The sequence below is a fragment of the Miscanthus floridulus genome, chromosome 7, assembly GCF_019320115.1.
Source record: "Miscanthus floridulus cultivar M001 chromosome 7, ASM1932011v1, whole genome shotgun sequence".
In the NCBI taxonomy this organism is placed as follows: Eukaryota; Viridiplantae; Streptophyta; class Magnoliopsida; order Poales; family Poaceae; genus Miscanthus; species Miscanthus floridulus.
In genome coordinates this window covers 79,271,555-79,294,604 of record NC_089586.1, presented here as the reverse complement: position 1 = coordinate 79,294,604, position 23,050 = coordinate 79,271,555, and the positions used below count along the sequence as shown (strand labels likewise).

General features: G+C 44.5%; 1 protein-coding gene across 1 annotated transcript; it reads right to left on the bottom strand.

Annotated features, from left to right (window-relative positions):
- Nucleotides 1-2,129: 2,129 nt before the first annotated feature.
- LOC136463548 (bisdemethoxycurcumin synthase-like) lies at nt 2,130-4,840 on the bottom strand. The gene is made up of 2 exons (XM_066462538.1): nt 4,375-4,840; nt 2,130-2,967 (listed from the first exon to the last, which is right to left on the bottom strand). The coding sequence occupies exons 1-2, from the start codon at nt 4,734-4,736 to the stop codon at nt 2,130-2,132; spliced, it is 1,200 nt and encodes a 399-aa protein (XP_066318635.1). The 5' UTR covers nt 4,737-4,840.
- Between the last annotated feature and the right edge of the window lie 18,210 nt (nt 4,841-23,050).

The following is a 23,050-nucleotide window of genomic DNA, read 5'->3' as shown; positions in this document are numbered from 1 at the left end:
CTCACAAGTTTCATCTCAGAGAACTTTCTAATACAGTATGAGGCAACCTGGAAGGCATCTTCTAATCTAAAACACATTATTTAGATGAAGATGGAGAGAGATTTGCTTTATTTTACACACTGAGTTAGGAAAGTTCAGACCACAAGTCTAATGATGCCAAATTAATTAATTAGCAAAAATACATACATAGATGGTGAAATTACAGTTGAAATCTTATATGGTTGCATTTCCAAGACCATAAGATAAATTCTTAATCTATAATATGTGCTCACTGATGCTGAATTCTGGTTTGATCAGCACTAAGTGATTCCATCTCCATGAGGTAGTATTTTTCTTTTCAGAAACCAAAATCTTATTGTGTAGCATCAAACAAATTCATAAAGCATCTAGCCAGACATCTTCAGAAACTAACTCACAAGTTTCATCTCAGAGAACTTTCTAATACAGTATGAGGCAACCTGGAAGGAATCTTCTAATCTAAAACACATTATTTAGATGAAGATGGAGAGAGATTTGCTTTATTTTACACACTGAGTTAGGAAAGTTTAGACCATAAGTCTAATGATGCCAAATTAATTAATTAGCAAAAATACATACATAGATGGCGAAATTACAGTTGAAATCTTATATGGTTGCATTTCCAAGACCATAAGATAAATTCTTAATCTAGAATATGTGCTCACTGATGCTGAATTCTGGTTTGATCAGCACTAAGCGATTCCATCTCTATGAGGTAGTATTTTTCTTTTCAGAAACCAAAATCTTATTGTGTAGCATCAAACAAATTCATAAAGCATCAACTTCCCAATACAGTATGAGGCAACATGGCAGGCATCTTCTAATCTAAAACACATTATTTAGATAAAGATGGAGAGAGATTTGCTTTATTTTGCACACTAAGTTAGGAAAGTTCAGACCAGAAGTTCAATGATGCCAAATTAATTAATTAGCAAGAATACATACATAGATGGTGAAATTACGCTTGAAATCTTATATGGTTGCATTTCCAAGACCATATCCTACCAAACCATATGGTTGCATCTATGGTGAATCCATGAAGAATATGATTTCTAAGATCAATGCAGGCTGCCAAAAAAAGATTCCAAATACTGAGCAATAAATTAATAAACATTAATAGTGGATAGTGGTATTTGAAGGATTTGAGTTCTAAAAAAATAACAAGCAACAATTATGATCCATTCAATATTAAAAATTATTGTGTGTGGTTTTCGGCCAGTGATGCAACCGCCGGACATGCAGAGGTGGATCGGCGACTAGGTGGACGGCGGTGTGTGAGAGAGAGAGAGAGAGGAAGAATGGAGGTGGTGGATCTCCATGAACCTACTCCCCATCTTCGTTGGGCTCTACAGCCACCGCAAGCCGCACTGTGTAGGGGAAGGCGGCGCGGAGGGAGAACGACGGCGAGGACGGCGGCCGCTCGACGACGAGGACCGCCCGCGACGGTGAGGACGGCGCAAGAGCGTGGCGGGTGAGGGCGACGACGGGGAGGCAGATGAGGACGACGACGGCCGCGCGACGGCGAGGACGGCGGCCGCTCGACGGCGAGGACGCAGGCCGCGCGACGGCGAGGACTGCCCGCGACGGCAAGGACCGCCCGCGATGGCGAGGACGGCGCAAGACCGTGGCAGGAGGTGAGGGCGACGACGGGGGAGCCGGGTGAGGAACCGCGCGTGACTGGCTCGCGTGCGTGATTGATTTTCTTTCCAATCTTGCGTGATTGATTTTCTTTCCAATCCGTAGGGGCAAATCGCACGGGTGATGCAAGGGACGGGCGTAGGGGTGCGGGATCACAGCAGGCAGAACCATGGGCCCACGTTGGAATGTCGCACAAAAAAGTGTCCACGTTTTGTTCTTTTTAGTTGTATAGGAGATTATATATAGGTATATAGAGGCATAGACTAAACAAACATAAATATAACACAACAATATAATAACACGCTGACAATTAAGGAACAAATTTAACACTCCACCTTATGGTCCATGAATTAGCGGTAAGGACCTTATTTTAGGTAGGGCAACCTCTATACCGGGTTTATATAAAAAAGTTACAGTCCTTTTGGTTGATGTTTATATAGAAGTTATAGTCCTTTTGGTTGATGTTTAAATTGTTAATTTCCCTCCAGGTCGAGGTTGCTAGGGGCGTGGAGCACCATGGTCTCGATTGTGATTCCCGGTCCAAAAGCCATCATCACTCCCCACTCCGGCGCCTCCCCTCCCTGCTTGGCCATCGCTGCGCGACGGCGCCGCAACTCATCGAGCACGAAGATCACCGTGGTGCCACTCATGTTGCCAAACTCGCTGAGCACGTGGCGACTCGCCGCCAGCTTGCGGTCGTCCAGCCCGAGCACTCCCTCGATGTGGTCCAGGATGGCACGGCCGCCGGGGTGGATCGCCCAGAAAAGGTCGTTCCATGCGGCGCTGACGCCGAGCGCGTGAAACGCGTCGACAAGGCAGCGCTCCACGTTGCACCCCAGAAGACGAGGCACCTGGTTGGAGATGTGGTACTCCATGCCACCTTTGTTGATCTGCATGGAGATGGCGTCCTCGGTCTCCGGTATCGTGGTCTGCGAGGCGAAGGCCATCTCGAACAGCGGGCGCTCGACGGGTGCGACGGGGTCGGCGCCGACGATGACAGCGCCGGCGCCGTCGCCGAACAGAGCCTGGCCGAGGATGTTGTCGGCACAGCCTCCTTGGGGCCCATAGAAGGCAATGAGCGTGATCTCGGAGCAGGCGACAAGGACGCGCGCGCCGCGGTTGTTCTCCGCGAGCTCCTTGGCGAGCTGGAGCAACCGGCCGCCGCCGTAGCAGCCGTGGAGGTTGAGGATAGTGCGGGACACCGTGGGGCGGAGTCCCAGCAGGGACGCGAGGCGGCGGTCGGCGCTCGGGGCGCGCGCGCCGGAGTAGGTGCTGAAGACGAGGTGGGTGATGTCGGTGGCGGGGCGTCCCTGTTGGAACCGGTGGTGACCACCGAGTTCACGATCTTGGAGCTGGCTTACAGCCGGCCCGGCTCGTTACCACGAGCCTGCGCTCCCACAGGTCCTAGGTCCACCGGAGCTACAACATATAAGGCCTTGGGCCTTCCCAACCCAAAAGACTAGCCTGATAGGTGAGGGTTCTCCCGCCTTATATGTTGTGCTCCCCCACCATCGCTACACGATGTGGGACTAAACCCCAACAATCTCCCCCTTAGTCACACATCGGAGTGCCCCCGCCATATGTGTGACGCTCGAGATTTTTTATTGGGTTTAGCTTTCTTGACCATGGACGTCTCTGATACCAATTGTTGGAACCGGTGGTGACCACCGAGTTCACGATCTTGGAGCTGGCTTACAGCCGGCCCGGTTCGTTACCACGAGCCTGCGCTCCCACAGGTCCTAGGTCCACCGGAGCTACAACATATAAGGCCTTGGGCCTTCCCAACCCAAAAGACTAGCCTGATAGGTGAGGGTTCTCCCGCCTTATATGTTGTGCTCCCCCACCATCGCTACACGATGTGGGACTAAACCCCAACAATCTCCCCCTTAGTCACACATCGGAGTGCCCCCGCCATATGTGTGACGCTCGAGATTTTTTATTGGGTTTAGCTTTCTTGACCATGGACGTCTCTGATACCAATTGTTGGAACCGGTGGTGACCACCGAGTTCACGATCTTGGAGCTGGCTTGCAGCCGGCCCGGCTCATTACGAGCCTGCGCTCCCACAGGTCCCAGGTCCACCGGAGCTGACAACATATAAGGCCTTAGGCCTTCTCAACCCAAAAGACTAGCCTGATAGGTACCAATTGTTGGAACCGGTGGTGACCACCGAGTTCACGATCTTGGAGCTGGCTTACAGCCGGCCCGGCTCGTTACCACGAGCCTGCGCTCCCACAGGTCCTAGGTCCACCGGAGCTACAACATATAAGGCCTTGGGCCTTCCCAACCCAAAAGACTAGCCTGATAGGTGAGGGTTCTCCCGCCTTATATGTTGTGCTCCCCCACCATCGCTACACGATGTGGGACTAAACCCCAACAATCTCCCCCTTAGTCACACATCGGAGTGCCCCCGCCATATGTGTGACGCTCGAGATTTTTTATTGGGTTTAGCTTTCTTGACCATGGACGGCTCTGATACCAATTGTTGGAACCGGTGGTGACCACCGAGTTCACGATCTTGGAGCTGGCTTACAGCCGGCCCGGCTCGTTACCACGAGCCTGCGCTCCCACAGGTCCTAGGTCCACCGGAGCTACAACATATAAGGCCTTGGGCCTTCCCAACCCAAAAGACTAGCCTGATAGGTGAGGGTTCTACCGCCTTATATGTTGTGCTCCCCCACCATCGCTACACGATGTGGGACTAAACCCCAACAGTCCCCACTCGGCGATGGCCTTGGCCGCGGCAGACGCGGCCAGCTCCGGGACGGCGGCGGAGGCGATGTCCACGCGCGCGTCCAGGGACGGCCGCGTGCGGTCGGTGAAGTCCGGGTTGGCGGCGAGCAGCTCCTCGTTGAGGTGGATGAAGCGCTGCTTGATGCCGGACTTGTTGCAGATCCTGGTGAGCTTGCCCTTGAGGTCGGTGAGGTGCTCGCTGTTGGTGACGCGGAAGTAGTAGTCAGGGTACTCGTCCTGGGCTAAGCACGTCGGCGGGTTCGCCGTGCCGATGCCGAGCACGGCGGCTGGCCCATCCGCGCGCTGCGCACGCCTCATCTCGTGGACGGTGGCCGGTGCGCTCCCCATGGACGACGACACACCGACGAGCTGTTAGCTATAGCTCTCCCGCTCGCTCCTGGGGGCTGGGCTCTAGCTAGGTAGCTTAGCTAGCTGAGAGCAGCAAGTATGAGATGGACTAGCTAGCTAGAGAGGGATCGATGGTTTTGCGTGGTTTGGAGAAGCTAGCAGGAGGTGCGTTCTATTTATAGCATAGCAGTACCAGTGTACGACGTGCGTGGTGATGATCTCGTTCAGTTCGCAGCGTTCCGCATACAAGGACATGCGTTCATGTGGATTCCTATAGGCTATACCTGTGGACAGTGGTACGTAACTGGCTGCCGCCGAGCTGCTGGGGACTGACTTGAACCGGTCAACGACCATTCATATGTATGCCAAGGAGTCAACAACCATGCATATGCCCGCCGAGCGTTCGATTTTTTTTCCCTGCCACGCGTCGGTGATCCAGTATATGAGCGCACCAGGGTCAGATGGACCCATCGCTCACCTTTTTTTTTTCTGAAAAATCTAGAGTTTCTAAAGCACATCTTTAGGTACTCTCTTAATCACACCTTTTTTTCCCCTCTAGAGCAGAGTTTGTGGAGCCGCACGCCGCATCTGTTTAGCTGAAAAAGTGTGAAGTGTAACAGTCCCGAACATGCCCTTACTTAAAGTTGATCATACATAAACATGATGTACTATGTAGTGAAAAGTATTTTCGTAGTGCATATAATTTTACAAATTGCGAACCTATTATCATGTTCATAAATAAATAATATAAAAAGTTGTGGTCAAATTTATATACCTATTGGGGATCATGCATGCATATAAATGTCCAAAACTTCATATTTTACAAATGGAAGAACTAGAGCGTTAACAACAACACCACCTACAAGTACTTAGCTACCGAAATTAATAAAATTATTAGAAGCGAGACTGCGAATTTTTTCAACATACTGTAAGAAATGAAAATGGCTGCTGAGACCTTGTTCACGTTAGTACCCTGTGTTTGAAACAATGAGATTTTCTGGTGTCTATAGGGTTACGGTGGGTGGGGGTCACGGACAAGGACGTATGCCACCCAACTTTTATGTGTGAGGTTACTACTGGTCCAATTCTGCTGCAGCTAAGCTGGTTTCAGCTGGTATATAATTCATGAGAAGGTGTGTCCAATGTACAAACATGCAGCCGGCTTCGGATTTTGATTGCGGTGTTGGTGGAATAGCCACGATATGGCCGTCGCTAGTGAATGAAGTAATTGGTCAATAGGCGGTGTTCTCTGCGGTACATAACTTAGATGTATATATCATATCTGGTAAGCATTCACCAGTGATATGCCCCACACCCACACCCACACCCACACCCACACCCACACACATATATATACACACACACACACAGAGAATGAATCGAAGAACTGAGAACGTTTGCAATCCCGACAGCAGCTCCCGCTAAAGCAATTGTAGCAGCTCCAGCACCTGTTGATTTAGCTCCCTCTAACATGTAGAGTTGAGAGTTTACATTGTTTGAGGGTTATTGCTAAATAGCTTTCTTTCCTAAAGGTTGGAGCGGAACCCGAAAAAAAAATATATCTTCGGTGGAAGTGCCAATATGACGTAAGGGCGATCGGGCTTAAAGCAGCTAAATGGCGACGATCCACCTGAACTCCTGAGCTTGCTTGGGGGAGTGATGGAATGATAAATGGACTAGTCAACCCTCTCCAAAGTTTCCTTTGAAGAAAGCCTTTTGTCAAAAGCTGCATTCACATGTACTTCATTCCTCTCAGCAAATTGCACGGTGCTAACAAGCTTGTGAAACAAAGCCGCATTGCTATACCCATCCAAAACTATATATAGGAGGTTTTAGGTTTAGTTTAGCCCTTAGTTAGGCCCTTCTCCATGACATCAAGCCGCTCTCCATCCAAACCAACAAGAATAGATCGTGGACCCACAGCTACCACCTAAAAGTAGCTGATTATGTAGCGGCGCTTTGCTTGCTTTTCTGAATTGACTTCCAAACTATTAATGAAAAAAAGAATTCAATAGAATTGAAGTGAAAGAAATAAGTAGCGGCGCTTTGCTTGCTTGGAAACGAAGTAGCAGATTTTTGAGTAGTCTTTTCTTGGCTGGTAACTATTCAAATTGTAGGATCGTATCTCCACGGAAGTACCGTTGTAGGATTTACCGCCATCTACTACTATTATACTATACGAGAATTTCCACCTTGTTGAAGATCTGGTGGTGCTACCCGAAGACTTAAATGAATAGCCATCGCTGTTAAGAACAACCCATGCCTTATATATGTGTATTGGATCCGCTCTTCTATTAGCATGAGCACATGAATGAGATTCTATTCCTCTTCCTTATTCTTCAAAAATAGAACCCCCCACCCTCACCTACCACTTCATGTGTATACGTGGAATTACCAAGTCTGAATTGGGCAAATAGACGAGAGACTGTGCATCAAAAGTATAAAAAAAATCACCCTCTTTATTTCATAGGAAGGCCGAGGCCCTTTTCAGAACTTGTCCATGATAAGCTTGATCCTGATGACCTAACCCGAAGCCTGAAGGTCCAACGACCCAAATAAAAGCTGGATTTAGATTGTTAGTTAGTTTGTTCTTCAATCATCTGGATCCCCTTTGCTATTGCCAAAATCTCTGCTGCTCAGTTTCTTCCCTTGTAGAGGTAGCCTCCCCATCCATATATGTACGAGTGAGAGATGTCTTCCGTCCCGGAGAACCCTCTTCTCTCCCTCCTTAGTAAAAGTGAGACTAGGTAGAGGAGGTAGAAAATAAGGTCTACCATCTATATGGGACTAGTCATAAAAAAAGCAACCTATATCAACGTAAAGAGAGCTAGGGTGAGGTGGACTATTACATCCCCGGCTTACCATTAGAAAGAAAGCTTAGCCTTAGACGTCAATGTGTTAAGAATATAGGAAGCATTCTAAGAAAGTCAGTAAGAAGTAGACTTCATTCTGAAACTCCAGCATTTAGGCCCGGATAGAATGGGTATGGAACCGCCCCCGAGTCAACGATGCACCCGATCGCGAGCCTTATATGAGTCAACGAGAATTGAACCCGCGCATGGTGGATTCACAATCCACTGCCTTGATCCACTTGGCTACATCCGCCCCTTATTCAGCTAAAGGATTTTCTCTTTTTTTTGGAAAATAAATAGGGGGGTACTTCTTTTCTTTCATATTGGGTGTCAAATAGATCCTGTAAGAATTCCCACTTCATAGATACGGGGTATAAAGTTTATCAAAAAAGTTCAAATTTCAAAACACATATTCAAAACACATATGAGTAATGAGTAGTAGGGGCATATCCTGAATGTGCCTGATAGACAAAAATATTTCATGAAAATAAAGATATTAAATTTGACTGGACTTGACACTTTATTTTTTGTTTTCTGAGAAAGAAAAAAATGCTTAGAAATGCATCTAATCTACGAGTTCATAAGAGAGAATTATTCTCTTTAATAAACTTTTGTGTCGTGCAGGGCACAATACGATTCTATCTTTCGCTTCATCAGAAAAAATCTGGGACGGAAGGATTCGAACCTCCGAGTAACGGGACCAAAACCCGCTGCCTTACCACTTGGCCACGCCCCATGTCATTTCGTTTTATGAGACACTAATAAACACTATTATTTTTATATATTATTCGTCAATCCCACTTCAATTACCTAAAAAATGAGGGATATTTTCTTGCTAGGATTCTAGGGTCTCTTTGTATGTCTTGTCCGGAAAGAGGAGGACTTAATGATTATTCACCCGTTAGAACCATAAGTTCAAATTGTTGTGGATAGGGATCCTGTAAAAACATCTTTTGAGGAATGGGCCAGACCCAGGCATTTCTTAAGAACAATAGCTAAGGGCCTCGATACTACCACTTGGATCTAGAACCTACATGCTGATGCTCACGATTTCGATAGTCATACTGGTGATTTGGAGGAGATCTCCCGAAAAGTCGCTCTTTCCTGACCTTCTAAGTGAGTTCTAGCTTGAGCTGGCATAGTTTGTTCCCTTACTTTAGCTTGTAGGGGACGGTGGAGAATCCATACGGAATGGATGAGGAATTGAGATAGGGAAAGGAAAGGTAACACCCAAAGCATCAAATACTCTTTAGTTTTACGCTTACGCTTAAGGGAAGAAATGTTCTTGGTGGATGCAGGCCTTGGTACCCCAAAAATTTGTATGCAAGATGAGCTTATAGGACTGCCAATCAAGCGAGCCACCAGGTTTGAGAATATGATGGGATCCAAGAATGTAGTGGCTGGTGAATCACTGATCAAAAATCTATTCATTGATACATTGGCTCGCTCCCCCCTCTTTTTCCACGAATGAATGAGCTGCTAGGACCTTCCATTTCTGTCAAATGACCCGGCCTCCCCTGGCTCTTCCACCGTCCAGGCTCCCTTTCCTCCCTATGCTTCCCCGGTGCAGGCCCACCACGCTTCGCGCCTGCGGCGTTTTCACCAGACGGTCTTTGCCAGTCTCAATTTATGTTATACGCAGCCCTACGTGGGCTATAACAAAGTGTAGGAGGTGAGTGAGCCCAACAAGCCTATGTCTTAACCTCTGTCTTAGCCTCACTTCTAGAAGAGTGAAAGTGGAGTAAAGAAACCTAATAAAAAGTAGTTGATTTGAGACTATGAATATTCAATCTCAGTTTGAATGTGCAAGCCCTAAAAAAGGCTAGTTTGAGAGGAGTCTAGAACTAGAAATAGAAATCAGGCTAAAAGGCTTTGCCCAAAAGGATAATCCTAGAATCCCGTCTATCTTCTGGATTTGAAGAAGTGCCGATTTTCAAGAACGCAAATCTTATGATATGGTGGGAATCTCTTATGAGAATTATCCACGCCTTAAACGTATCCTAATGCCAGAAAGTTGGATAGGCTGGCCTTTACGTAAGGACTATATAACCCCCAATTTCTATGAAATACAAGATGCTCATTGAATGATAATAAATTCATGCTCACTTATACAACACAACTCTAGATTTTATTCAAGTCAAGGAAAATTTTGACGCTCTGTTCCTAGACGAAATGGAATACCTATTATATTAGAATTCATTTCAATTAGAATTCATTCCTATTATACAAAAGGATCCAGATAGACTGAGCAAAAAAGGGCTTCATTTCGATTCTCTAATTTGGAAAATCGCATATTCATTTCCTTAGTATAAACAGAAAAATATGATGACTCAAAGAAGTTCCCTACCACGAACTTTGTACCCCACGCATTACTTAGAACAACTAGGAAAGTAAGATAAGATAAGCAAGAATATAAAAATATTCGGAATAGCACAATAAGAAATGAAAAAATGAAGAAAAGGGAACCTAATCTCACCTCCTTCTGTACCATAAAGAAAATAACCTAGTCCCTAAAGAAAAAGAAGTGTCACTATTTAGAGATTTATCTACTTAGATGAAAAAATAATACTCCTATATTATTCTAGAATATGTATCCCAATCCATCTCGAGTAATTTTTATCAATATCTATTCGGTAGATCCTTTTTTCTGTGCTAGGAACAAGATTTGAACTGGTGATACGAGGATTTTCAGTCCTCTGCTCTACCAATTGAGCTATCCTGACCCTCGTACCTTGTGAAAAATGGCTTGCGTAGCATAGGTCTCATGCATGCCTATCTTGCGATAGCTAGTGATAAGTGGATTCAAGGGATGGAGCCAGATCTAACATAAACAAATAGAAATCCTACAAAAAGAAGGTAGGCTTTAGCTGAATCGAGCTGGGTGGGAGAAGATACACTTACGAGAAACCAGCAAAGACATTATTATACCACTCAGAAATAGAAGGAATAGTTGCTACGAAGGTAAACTATATATATATATATAGAACTACTGTTCTGCAGCTGGCCATAGAATAACTTATTCTGTGGCTACTTTGAGTTACGATAATTACCATGCTAATTTACGAGATTACAGTAACTCCTTACTAAGTGATTTACTATAACATTATCGTAAATATCACCGTGAGTTGTAGTAACACGAGTATCGTAAATGCATATTCATGTTATTGTAAATTGGTACAAATATTATCGTAAATCAAGGTGGCTATAGAATAAGTTATTCTATGGCCAACTGCAGAATAGCCTTACCCATAGACGTACTATTCTATAGCTGGTCGCAGAATAAGTTATTCTGTGGCTACTTTGAGTTACGATAATTACTATACTAATTTACGAGATTATGGTAACTCCCTCATAAGTAATTTACTATAGCATTATGGTAAGTATCATCTTGAATTATAGTAACTCATGTATCGTAAATGTGTATTGTCATTATCGTAAATTGGTACAAACATTATCGTAAATCAAGGTGGCCATAGAATAAGTTATTCTGTGGCCAATCGTAGAATAGCCTTACCGTGTGTGTGTGTCTATATATATATATATATATATATATATATATATATATATATATATATATATATATATATATATATATACAGCACGGCCATAATGACAATACACATTCTATGCCCACCTTGATTTACGATAATGTTTGTACCAAACATTGAGTAGCAATATTAACATAATAGAGCAGGGCCATAATTCTACCAATGTCCTATGCTATCCCTCTAGTACCCGACAACAGACAATTGATCACCTTTCCCTGAAAACACAAACTTGTACAATCATAATGTTGGCTAAAAATAGAGTAGTTGCTACAAAAAAATAGAGGAACACCATAGTTCCAGTCCTACAAACACAACTACAAAAAGCATTTCTAGGGGCGGCTGGTAACTCTTTGTAGGGGCGGTTTGCCCAGCCGTCCCTACGCAAGGGTCTCTACAAATCATGTATTTGTAGGAGCGGTTCCCAGGCCGCCCCTACAAATCAATTTGTAGGGGCGGCTGGTGTTTCTAGCCGCCCCTATAAATCGATTTGTAGGGGCGGCTCGTATTACCAGCCGCCCCAATCGATTTGTAGGGGCGGCTGGTGTTTCTAGCCGCCCCTACAAATCGATTTGTAGGGGCGGCTGTAGTACCAGCCGCCCCTACAAACAGGTATTTGTAGGGGCGGTTGAATCTAGAACCGCCCCTACAGTACGTTTTCCCGCCAAAAAATTCAAATTTACAATTCAAAATCACGTTGCCGAACGTCCCACGACCAACGTTCCGAACCACGTTCGTGTTGCCGAACGCCCCGCGACCAACATTCCAAACCGCATTCACGTTGCCAAACTCCCCACGACCAACGTTCCGAACCGCGTTCACGTTGCCGAACACCCCGCGACCGCGACTACAAGCATAAGAGTATTCTATAAACTACAATTACAAGTCCAATTCACAAGAATATATACAATCCATCATTAAATATACAAATTCCATACACATTGTTATCAACGTCCTAGATGTAACACCTCGGGTGTTAGCCTTGCATAACATAAGCATGATCATCAAGCATTCATAAACAAGCATTTACAACTGAAACATTGGATTGAAACATCTGCAACGTTTGCTTGTTATCGCATGTTTCTTAAACATATGCAACTTTTCTCGTTATTTCATGTCTCCATGTACCTATGCATATGATCATGAGTGGACACATGTACTTGGTGGATGTGAGTCACACAAACATGTAGCAACACCTAGGTTAGCAAATAGGACTTTGTTCATGGTCACATTTCATGAACCAACACTTAAGCTTCATGTGATTACACTAACTAGCCCTATGAGTGCCTAATACATGAAATGATTGAATGACCTTGCAAATTGCTTAAACATGTTTAGAGTATCATTATGAACAACTTTGATATTCATAGCTAGGGCTAAATAGATCACTAAGTCATAGTTTTTGTTCAAGTCATCATTTGAATGTAGCTTGTTTGACCAAGTTTGAATTAGGTGTTAGAGACCTTGCATGGAGGTGGTCACTAAAGCAAAGTTGTAGTATTTGGTATAAGGAACAACTTTTATTTTTGGGTCATTGACTAATTTAGCTCCTAACATGCTTGAATTAGGCTCACAAGAATCATCAATTCCCTGTTTTCAACACTTAGCCAATTCTGCTAAGTCTTGTACCCTAACAGTGCTGACAAGCCGACCATGGGGTGATCTAACTTGAATTCAGTTGTGAATTAGAACATGGTTCCTTGACAAGAGTTGTAGCTGGTACATGGTTCTACAAATCCTATTCAGACTATTTATACTTTGGATCCACGGATTAGCAGTTAAATGGACGGCAAAACTCATCATCAGGCTAGGCATTGCGTTAACTGAATGAACTGAACTCTGGTTCAGTGGCCAACCGACGCCAGGGCAGAGCCGCCGCGTGGACGTCGCGGCTGGCCGCGCGTCGCCAACGCCCTGCCCCGCGCGGCAGAGCCAAGCCAGAGCACGCCTTCACCTCTCCAGCACCCGTCCGCACTTAGCCGCGCCCTCATTTCCCCATTTCGCCTCCTCCTTCCTCGCTGCAGCGACAGCCGAGCGTGTCCCGCCTCAGCCGTCGCCATAGCCAGCTCCAGCTAGCGCTGAGCCGCCCATTCACCACCGCAACAGCATCCCCGTCTTCCCAGCAACTCCCTGTGTCCCCCAGTGCCCGCTGTTCAAGCTTGGTAAGCCACCGCGCCGTGCAACGCCTCGCCGAAGCTCCGCCGCTAGCCCCGTCACCGTGGCCACGTCGCCACCGTCCACCCTAGGCCACGATAGGGCGCTAGCTAGGTCCGCCGTAGCTCTGTGATGCTTGGTGTAGCGTTTGATTGAGCCGCCTTAGCTTTCACTGGCGTCTCGCCGTCGTTCCACACCTCCGCCCCGCCATGGCCGCCGCCGCCATTGCTAGCACCGACGAGCAGTCCCACCAAGTAGAGCATTGTGTGCGCGAAGTCGAGTAGAACATCTGGCGATGATGTCACCGCCGGCAAGCTCGCCGTCGACGAGCCGTGGCCGCGCAAGCTTGCGCAAGCGCCGCTGCTCTGTTTTCGCATCGCTGACGCGTGGGTCCAACTGACGCGTGGGTCCCTGCTGTCAGCGACCCTTTATTCTAAAGCTAGTTCAAATATTCCAGATTTTGTGTGTGTTTTGTAATTTCTAGATCTCCAGTTTGGTAGCTTCAAAAATTGTGAAATAAATTTGGTTATGTTCCTTAGGAAGTGTAGTATTTAGGAAAAATATATTCTTGATATTTACAGTAGAAATTTTGGGAGATTTAAATGGAGATTTGAAATGTGTTTTTGAATGCATGCAAACTTGTTTATTTTATATCTAGAGTTCCTGTGTTCCAAAAATTATGAAATTTTTGTGGTAAGCTATTCTTGTCATGTATGAGCTCTGGTAAAAATTTGAGGATCAGTGCATGGGTAGATTTAGAGTTATAGATTTTTCTTTTATAAATAGTTAATCCTTGTATGAATTTTTATAAATTATTTATGAATCCAAAATTCATGAAATTTGTTGGAGGTAATCCTAGTACCATAAGGATGCTAAGAAAAATAGGAAATCTGTTGCTTGACACTTTTCACTAGGGTTTTCTAATTATGCTACTTTAAGCCTTTCTGTCTTGTCATTTTTGTATAGAGTGTTTTATTGAATGAAATAGCATGAAACTTTTACAATAGTCCTTTGATAGCATTAGTAAGGCACTATAAATTTTTAAGAATTTTTGATGCACATCTGATATATGTTTATTATTTAACCTAAATATCTAAATAAAATAATAAAGGTATTTAAATAAATAGTTTGGGCTTCACCATTATATTGTCTTGAATGTATTTGGCATGATTAAACTGTTGGTAGGCTTTATGTTGTCAAATTTTGAGTGATTACATGAAGTAGAAGTATTGTTGCTTTAAAATGCAAATTTAAAAGGATTCCAGACAGATTCTGTAGTTTGACAAATTGCATGATAGGGATGATGTTTGCTGTAAAAATGGTTAATAACAAAGTTGTAGAGAATTTGATAAGCTTTCCAGAAAGTCTAGGATCACTACATTTGGATTAGTAGAACTCCAGTTATGAGTGAAACAAGTAGCTGCTGTTTTGTGATATAGTGGATGCATTGTGGAAGTAGTTAATTAAATAATCGAGAAGAGATATGCACCTACTCAATAAACATGATGCACTTGTTGACATATATGCATTCGTAATACTTATGCCATATTCATGCATCTAGGATCGGAGGAAGAAATAACATTGCTGGACTTCGAAGAAGCAGAGGAAGGGGACCAGCAGGAGAATCCGCAAGCCGCAGCTCCCGAAGGCGTGGAGCAGAATCCTGAAGAGCTTTCGGAGTGCCCTGACCACCGCCCTACTTCTTTTCTGAAAGGCAAGCCCTGGAGCATTCTAAGTCTCCCAGTATTTTACAAATGTTTACTTAAGTACTTATGATTGATGCATTAGGTTATAAGAGTTGAATGGAACCACTTGGTGCATGTACATTCCTTGTCCAGATATTACACCTTTAACCGGTATAGGTCTAGGATCGAATATATGCTTAGCCATGCTTAGACCGGTAGAAGTCGGGTGATGTCCTGTCACCTACGAGATATAGGTGGATACCGGAGCATGGTTGGCTATATTTGCTATCGTGGAACAGAACCATGGGGTAAAAGAAAATCGAGACCGGGCGGGATGTCGATAGAGAAGCAACAAGACATGGAGGTCTTGGGTGTGGATCTATCCCCGTCTGTGTCGATTAAGGACCGTACCATTGTTGGCGCTTCTGACAAGATTGAACGCATGCCTCTCACTTAGCTGGCCGGATAACTCGTTCCGACCACGAAGCCGAGTAATTCAACTCAGGCCAGGACCCATTCTGTTGTGTGCTCCTTCCGGGGAACGATTAGACTGAGCCCAAGGGCGGGCTAGGCCTGAACATCCTGGCATCTGGTGTTCCAGATTGTGCGGCACGGTACGGACCCGTGAAATGTAGACCTAAGATGTACCAAAGGTGACCTAAGGCTATCGTGTCTGGTAGACCTAGGTTTGTGTTAGGAATAAATTCCCAGCTGGTTGAAATCGATTCGAATCGCCGTCTCTCCCGGATAGTGAGAAACTTGGCTAGTCCCAACATCATAGTAACTATGTTATGAAACATGATGGTTCGGATGAATATGGAATTGCAATACCTACTATGGTTACTATTGTATGCTTTTAAATGGATATACCACATGTTTGGCATAGGATAGTTGCTAATCTAGAGATGGATAGTTATAATTAACCTGATATTGGAACCATAATGGTATAGCTAAGTTAATCACTTTTATGCAAAATGTTGTTAAGCTATCTCCACCTATACAGCCTTGCATAATCCTTGGAGTCATTTTATTTCTAGTTTACGATGGGTAAGTCTAGCTGAGTACCTTCTCGTACTCAGGGTTTTATTTCCCATTGTTGCAGATGGCACTGTGTATCATGGTTATTGCAAGAGTTGCTTCTATCCCGCCATGGATGAGTAGTAAGCCTTGGGCAGGCTTCTTTATTAATCCCTGTCTTTGCTTTTGTGGACCGTGATCCTACTTGGCACTGTATCAAACTATGTTGAAAACTTTATTTTCGAACTTAATTGCTTCCGTTTTATCTATCAAACTTGGTTTGTAATAACTTTTATTCGTACTCTGATGATGAAATGTATCTGTGAACTTTATGTAATATGTGGCATGTATGTTGAATCATGTACGATCTTGGTTGTTGTAAATCATTTATCGAGACCCGTCATGGTACTCGATGGACTACCGGGTTTATATGGGTTCAAGTATGACAGTGCGACCGCTTGCGGGCTGCCATTGTACTTGTACTCTTATAAATTGGTCGGTTCTGCGACACTAGAGCTAGCCTTTCAGTCTCACGAAGGTGTTGGTACTGAGGATTTGTACCTAACTCAGACTCTCGGTCATGGTAGGCGCCTCTGATGTGTACAATCTGGTCCAATATGAAGTTGCAAAGGTCACCGACGAGCTCTAAGAGTTGGTCATCCTTGTATGGGTCTCTTTTCATTCCTTTCTCTTCTCTCCACTACAAGAAAACAAGTTTTGATTTAGTATTTCATACCATTTACGAAGTTTTTATACTACGGGTGAAGAGGTTCAAACTTACCCTTAAGGGGTGTCTCCTGTAGGCACCGGTGTTACCCATTATAGAACATATATAGTATCCACAATGTACACTCCCAGGCTTCTGCTTGGGGCACTGTGTGTTTTGCATATGAAAATGTTAAGTAATGCTTTTGACAGCCATGTAACGGAGTACTAAAGAAGTAAGTTACACTTACCGCACATAGTGTTTTTATAGCTAGCTTTTCCTTCCTTGCTGGATCATGCCTTCCATGATGATTAGTAACATAGAACCTAAATGCCCTGTTCGAATTATTTTAGCAAATACAACTTGTTAGTATCCAAAAGTGAACGTTACAAGTATGTATACAAACATATAAGCTAATGAGGATTATCGATATGTATACGTCTTGAGAATCGATATGAAGTCTTTGTATGTCACCGTGTCCTTATCTAATGAATCAAAGACCCATGCCATGCTCCTCCCAACATCGACGGCTATACAAATCCAGTGGTTGCTGCATGGATTTAATCATAGAACTAGATAAGCTCTTTTGCATCGAATAAAATATATCGAACAAAGCTTTAAGTATAGAGTTGAGCTTACTCGAAGTTGTATGGTATCCATATAGTAGAGTGGTGTTGGAGATTTTTGAAAGCCAAGGCAATGTATGCCGCAACCTTAAGGGACTCTTCCCTTAGCTTCGCACTATGGATGCGCTCTTTCTCCCGAAGAGTCTTTGCAGCTGCTAGCTCTTTGGCATCCAGTGTCCACCGTTTAGGGTAATTAAAATTTGTTTGGGCTATAGCTTGAGGGTCTACATACCCGGCTTTCACACTTGGCATTTGTTTGACAATGTGCACTTGCATTCTACAAATCACGGCGTGGGTTAGTTACAACAAAATTCAAAGATTACATTTATATCATATCAGGAGGACAAGGACTTATAGGCACCACGTGCGAATTAGATTTATCTCCATTTCTCCCAGGTGAAAGCATGTGTGCATGTCATTGAAGTCAAAGACAATTTTCCCAGTTGGGCTTCCAAATGTGCTAGTGGGAAAGCATGCTTGTATGATATCTATGCTTGTTGGGAAAACACGCAAGTACCAATCATGGAATCTTCTCATTCCAAGTGGTTGGCGCTGGATGTCCCAATTTGGTAGGAAGGGCTTGCCTCTTTCATATGTTTTCGGGCAATCCTTTGACCATTTGATGGCATCAACATTTGGATACTGCTTTGCAATTTGGTGGAGTTTGCTAGTGACGGCCTCCTCAGAACCCCATGATGGGACTTTTTTTAACTTGGTTCTTAGGAACTGGTCATGGGAATACCACTTGGACACCGATGAGACGTCTTTGATCCGAACATAAACTGGCCTTATGTTGATTGGAATCTTCTTTCGGAGTTCCCATTCAGGCATGTCCTCATCTTCTTGTGCATCACCTTCTTCAGGAGGCACTTGTTGTTCATGTATCGGTTGTGCTTGTTGAGAAGACTGTGGCAACTCATGATGCACTTGCTCGGTACGAGCTGGAGAAGGTTGTGGCATCTCATCAGGCACATGCTCGATAGGAGGCGGGGAAGAATGTGGCATCTCAGGAATGTGGGGGTCACGAGATGGTGAAAATATCTCCCCGACCTCAACAACTCGCTCCAAATTTGGGAGAGGGGGAGGCGGTGAAGAAGCAGTCAATATAATGTCCCGTTTATGCCAGAGGATGAACTGCCCCATAACGTCTCCGAGTAACACCAGCCCTTCGGGAGTTGCATAGTCTATCCTCCACTGCATGAACTCGGGCTTCACTGTATACACCTCAACCCTAGTGTAGTCTGACAGTATCTTATTATTGTGGTGTAAGCCATCGGGAGGATGTGCCACACCCATTGCCACCTCCATCATAGTGTTCTACCGGCCGCTAAGAAACATCAAGGTGCAACTAGTTGGTTCCCGTATGCGATTGACTAGGGTTATGGCTGCAGTGGAACCTTGGCTGCTAGGAACTTTCAGAGGGCTATCAACTAATGCCAGTTCTCCCGGTGGCGTCACTAATATCCGTGGCTCCATAGACAATCCTTGCTCCTCCAGCGCCTTCACAACTAGAGCCTTCACTTGGAGATCAAGACTAGTTTCCTGGTCTCGGCCATGTTTCTTGTACATGTGCCTGTCCTCTTTGAATCCTTGCTTCCAGGTCATCCTTTTCCCTAGCCCCCTGGTGCGGCCTGTGTGCTCCTTGTTTCCCAAGCCAAGGCTAAGCTCGTCCCTCTCTCTGGAAGGATTGAATGAGCCCTTCTCTTTGTCTTCAGCATATTTCAGTATCCTTGATACCGCCTCTTGGGTCTCCGGCTTATCAAACTTAAGATTACTGCTGGATGATTCTGTACTCCTCGCATATATCTAGTTCCTTGAGTGTACCTTCAAGTTCATCACATCGATATTCCCAGCAGCTGTGGCCTCTTAATCCATCTTCCTAAACTGCTCTTCCTTGGTATAGTAGCCACCGGGGCCTAGATGATGGTGGTGTTTGTTCCTCTTCGCCAGCTCGGTGTTACGGGCACTGAGTTCCAATGCTTTTGGTGAAGTCTTCTGAGCCACGAGCTCCTCCCATTGACTAGGAGTTATTTTGCTGAACTCGTTGAAGGGAGTTAACCCCTTTTGGATATACTTCGTGTTGAGCTCCGACCTCTAACGTCGGAATGACTCTCCCATCATCCGGATAGCATTTTTTACCAATTCGTGCTTACCCTCCAGAAATCTAAAATTGACCTTCAGCTGCCTATCCCATAGTGCATTCTTTATATTCTCTGGTACCTCTTTCCAGTTAGGGATTGCTGGGTTCAATTTATCTCTTACTAGGGCCCCATCGCATTACGAAATCGTCCTCTTAATTCCTTTGGCTCAAGGATCTCTCTTGCTGGCCCGACCTCCGTTATCACATAGCAAGCCTTATCTGGATATAGATTTCCTTTTCTATCCCCTCGTTTCCTCTTAGGCTTGGTAGTCATGGTTGTGTCTTGAGTTTGTGGAGCAGAGGCATCGTGATCCGTCTCTATGGCTGTTGCCTCTGCTCTCCTTTCCTCTACTCCGTCCTGTCCAACGAGATGTCACGGACGTCGATGTCGTCTTTTTTGAGTTTCAGGAGAGACCTGTATATAGGACAGGTCAAAGTGTTAGTAGAGGTAACACAGCCAAAGCTTTAGCAAAATTTAGAAGCTAAGGCTTCTTCCCTACCTCCTTGTTCGGGTCAAAATCCTTGTCCAAATCTTCCTCCGTTGGCCTCCTTCTAGCTTCATGTGGGAAAGGATCCTCGAGACTTTCATATCCCTCTTCTGAGTCATCATCCTCTTCTTCTTTGCCTTCAGCAGCCTCTCCTTCGGGGCCTTCCTCCTCATCACACTCCTCCTGAGTAAGCTTCACTTCTAAATCCTTTTCTATCTCGTTATCGAACTGTTCCTGAGTAAGCTGGTCCTCTAGTGCTTGCTCCTCAAGGGTTGGCTGCTCATCATGCCCGGGGCATCGAGTTGCACTGTCTGTTGTCCGTGACATTATTTCATGCTTTGTTCTAAAAGATGCAAGAAAGTATGCTTTAGGTACGCGAGAAGGTATAAGAAATAAAAAAGGGCTATAAACCAAAGTAGTCCTATAAAACAACAATATATAAAAAAACTAGTAGTAGCAGTAGTAGAGGCCTCAGAAACATGTCAATCATCATCTGATCTTGAACTTGGAGCATCAAAGCATCATAACAGAGAAGAGAGGAGAAGGTAATGTAGGGGCGGCTGCTAATAATGCCAAGTTCCTCACAAGTTCTTGATCATCAGCTCATATTCCATATAATGTATGGACTTGGACAATTTCATCATCGGCAAAACAAAGAAGAGGAGAGGAGAGGAGAGGGGAGATTTGGCAAAAAAACCAACAGCTGCTTAGCAAACATAGTGCAACAGCTGATGGCAAAAGACAGGACAACAAGTCCTAGGCAAGTCATGGGAGATTTGGCAAAAAAAGCAACAGCAGCCACTTAGGAGTAGCAAGTAGTAAGACAAGTAGTAGTAGTAAGAGGAGGAGTAGTACAAGTAGTAAGAGGAGTAGTAGTAGGAGTAGTAAGAGCAGTGGAGTAGTAGTAAGAGTAGTAGTGTAAGAGTAGTGAAGTAGTAGTAAGAGTAAGAGTATAAAGTAGTAGCAAGGACAACTTAAGTATTAGTTAAGTAGTAGTATAGAGTAGCAGCAGCAGTTAAGTAGTACAGAGTAGTAGTAGTATAGAGCAGTGGCAGTAGTTATGTAGTAGTAATAGTATAGAAAAGTAGAGAGTAGTAGAGATAGTAGAGTAGAGTAGAGGAGGAGTAGTAAAAGTAGTAGAGTAGAGCAGTAGTAGTAGTAGTGGAGTAGTGGTAGTATAGGAGTAGGAGTAGAGTAGTAGTAGTGGAGTAGTAGTAGTATAGGAGTAGGAGTAGAGTAGTATAGGAGTAGGAGTAGAGCAGTAGTAGTAGTAGTATAGAGAGTAGTACGAGTAAGAGTAGTGAAGTAGTAGTAAGAGTAAGAGTATAAAGTAGTAGCAAGGACAACTTAAGTATTAGTTAAGTAGTAGTATAGAGTAGCAGCAGCAGTTAAGTAGTACAAAGTAGTAGTAGTAGTATAGAGCAGTGGCAGTAGTTATGTAGTAGTAATAGTATAGAAAAGTAGAGAGTAGTAGAGATAGTAGAGTAGAGTAGAGGAGTAGTAGTAAAAGTAGTAGAGTAGAGCAGTAGTAGTAGTAGTAGTGGAGTAGTAGTAGTATAGGAGTAGGAGTAGAGTAGTAGTAGTGGAGTAGTAGTAGTATAGGAGTAGGAGTAGAGTAGTAGTAGTATAGGAGTAGGAGTAGAGCAGTAGTAGTAGTATAGAGAGTAGTACGAGTAAGAGTAGTGAAGTAGTAGTAAGAGTAAGAGTACAGACTAGTAGGAAGGACAACTTAAGTAGTAGTTAAGTATTAGTAGCAGTAGTACTAAGGATTTGATATTGATGACCATTGCTAGTAAGCATCAAGACAGTGACAACCACTGCTAGTAAGCATCAAGACAGTGCTAACCACTAGCATGTGCTAAAAGTAGTAAGCATCAAGATAGTTACAGAGTGGCATGTGCTAAAAGTAGTAAGCATCAAGATAGTTGAAAGTATGTAGTGTAAGTGCCATGGAGCCCAATCAAAACCAAACACAAAACATAGAACAACTAATACAGTCAAGCAAGTATCATAGTCCAGTTCTTGATTTTGACATGCTAGGTGTAGACGACAATCACCTAAATCGAAACTGTCAACTAATACAGTCAAGCAAGTATCATAGTCTAGCAAGTAATACAACTTTACTATCATAGTCCAACAAGTAGCATAAGTTTTCATAAAACAAATACAGTCAAGCCAGCATGCTAGAATAATGCAGCAATATTTTAACAAGCAATCTAGCACATCTCATTACGCTGAAGTCAAACTGATAACTCAACAATGAAAACTAAATTCTTCTTAGCAACGTCATGTATCAATCCAACCATAGTTCAAATGCAAGAACCTACCACAAATCATATCATGTCATACTACAAATAAGAAATAACATGTGTACTTGCTGATAAAAAACAAATAATTAAGTTTTACTATAGTATATAATCCAGGAAGTCAGAACAGATCATTAAAGAAATAACATGTGTACTCGCTGCTAGAAATTTCATGTTCATCACCAGCACCATGTAAAACTCTAAAATAGAAAACCATTTCAGTTCTGGACTTATATGCTCAGCATTGAGGCTCATTATAACTCTAAAATAGAAAACTTTTATCAATCATAAAACCATTGTCATATTTTATCCAACAGCTAGGACGTCTACAAATCTCAGCAGCTGAGCAAATTCTGCGCTCTGAAAGTGTTCTCAAATACAACTTCGCACTAAAAAACCACACAAAAATAGTGACATCATAGGATTCTTCAGCCTCTTTTCAAGATGGGGATGGACATCAGAGAAAGGGAGAGGAGGAACATACATGTGTCGTCGGTGCACGGGGGCAGGGGGCCGGGCGCGGGGCGCCGGGAGCGTGCGTCGTCGGCGTGTGGGGGCGGGACGCCGGGGGGCGGGTGCCTGGGGCCGGGTGCGGGTGCGGGACCGGCGGCATGGCCGGCGGCGGAAACCCTAGGGGCGCAGGGGTGGGTGCTGGGGGCCAGGTGCGGGACGTCGGGGGCCAAGCGCCTAGGGCCGGGTGCGGGCGTGGGACCGGCGGTGGAAACCCTAGGCGCGCAGGGGCGGGCGCCGGGGCCGGGTGTGGGACGCCGGGGGCCGGGCGCCAAGGGCCGAGTG

Excerpts from the sequence above, each read along its gene's own strand:
- LOC136463548 (XM_066462538.1), bottom strand. The coding sequence starts at position 4,736 with ATGGGGAGCGCACCGGCCACCGTCCACGAGATGAGGCGTGCGCAGCGC. Across the intron at positions 2,968-4,374 it reads GCCAAGGCCATCGCCGAGTG|GGGACGCCCCGCCACCGACA; the intron begins GGGACTGTTGGG and ends CCGGTTCCAACA.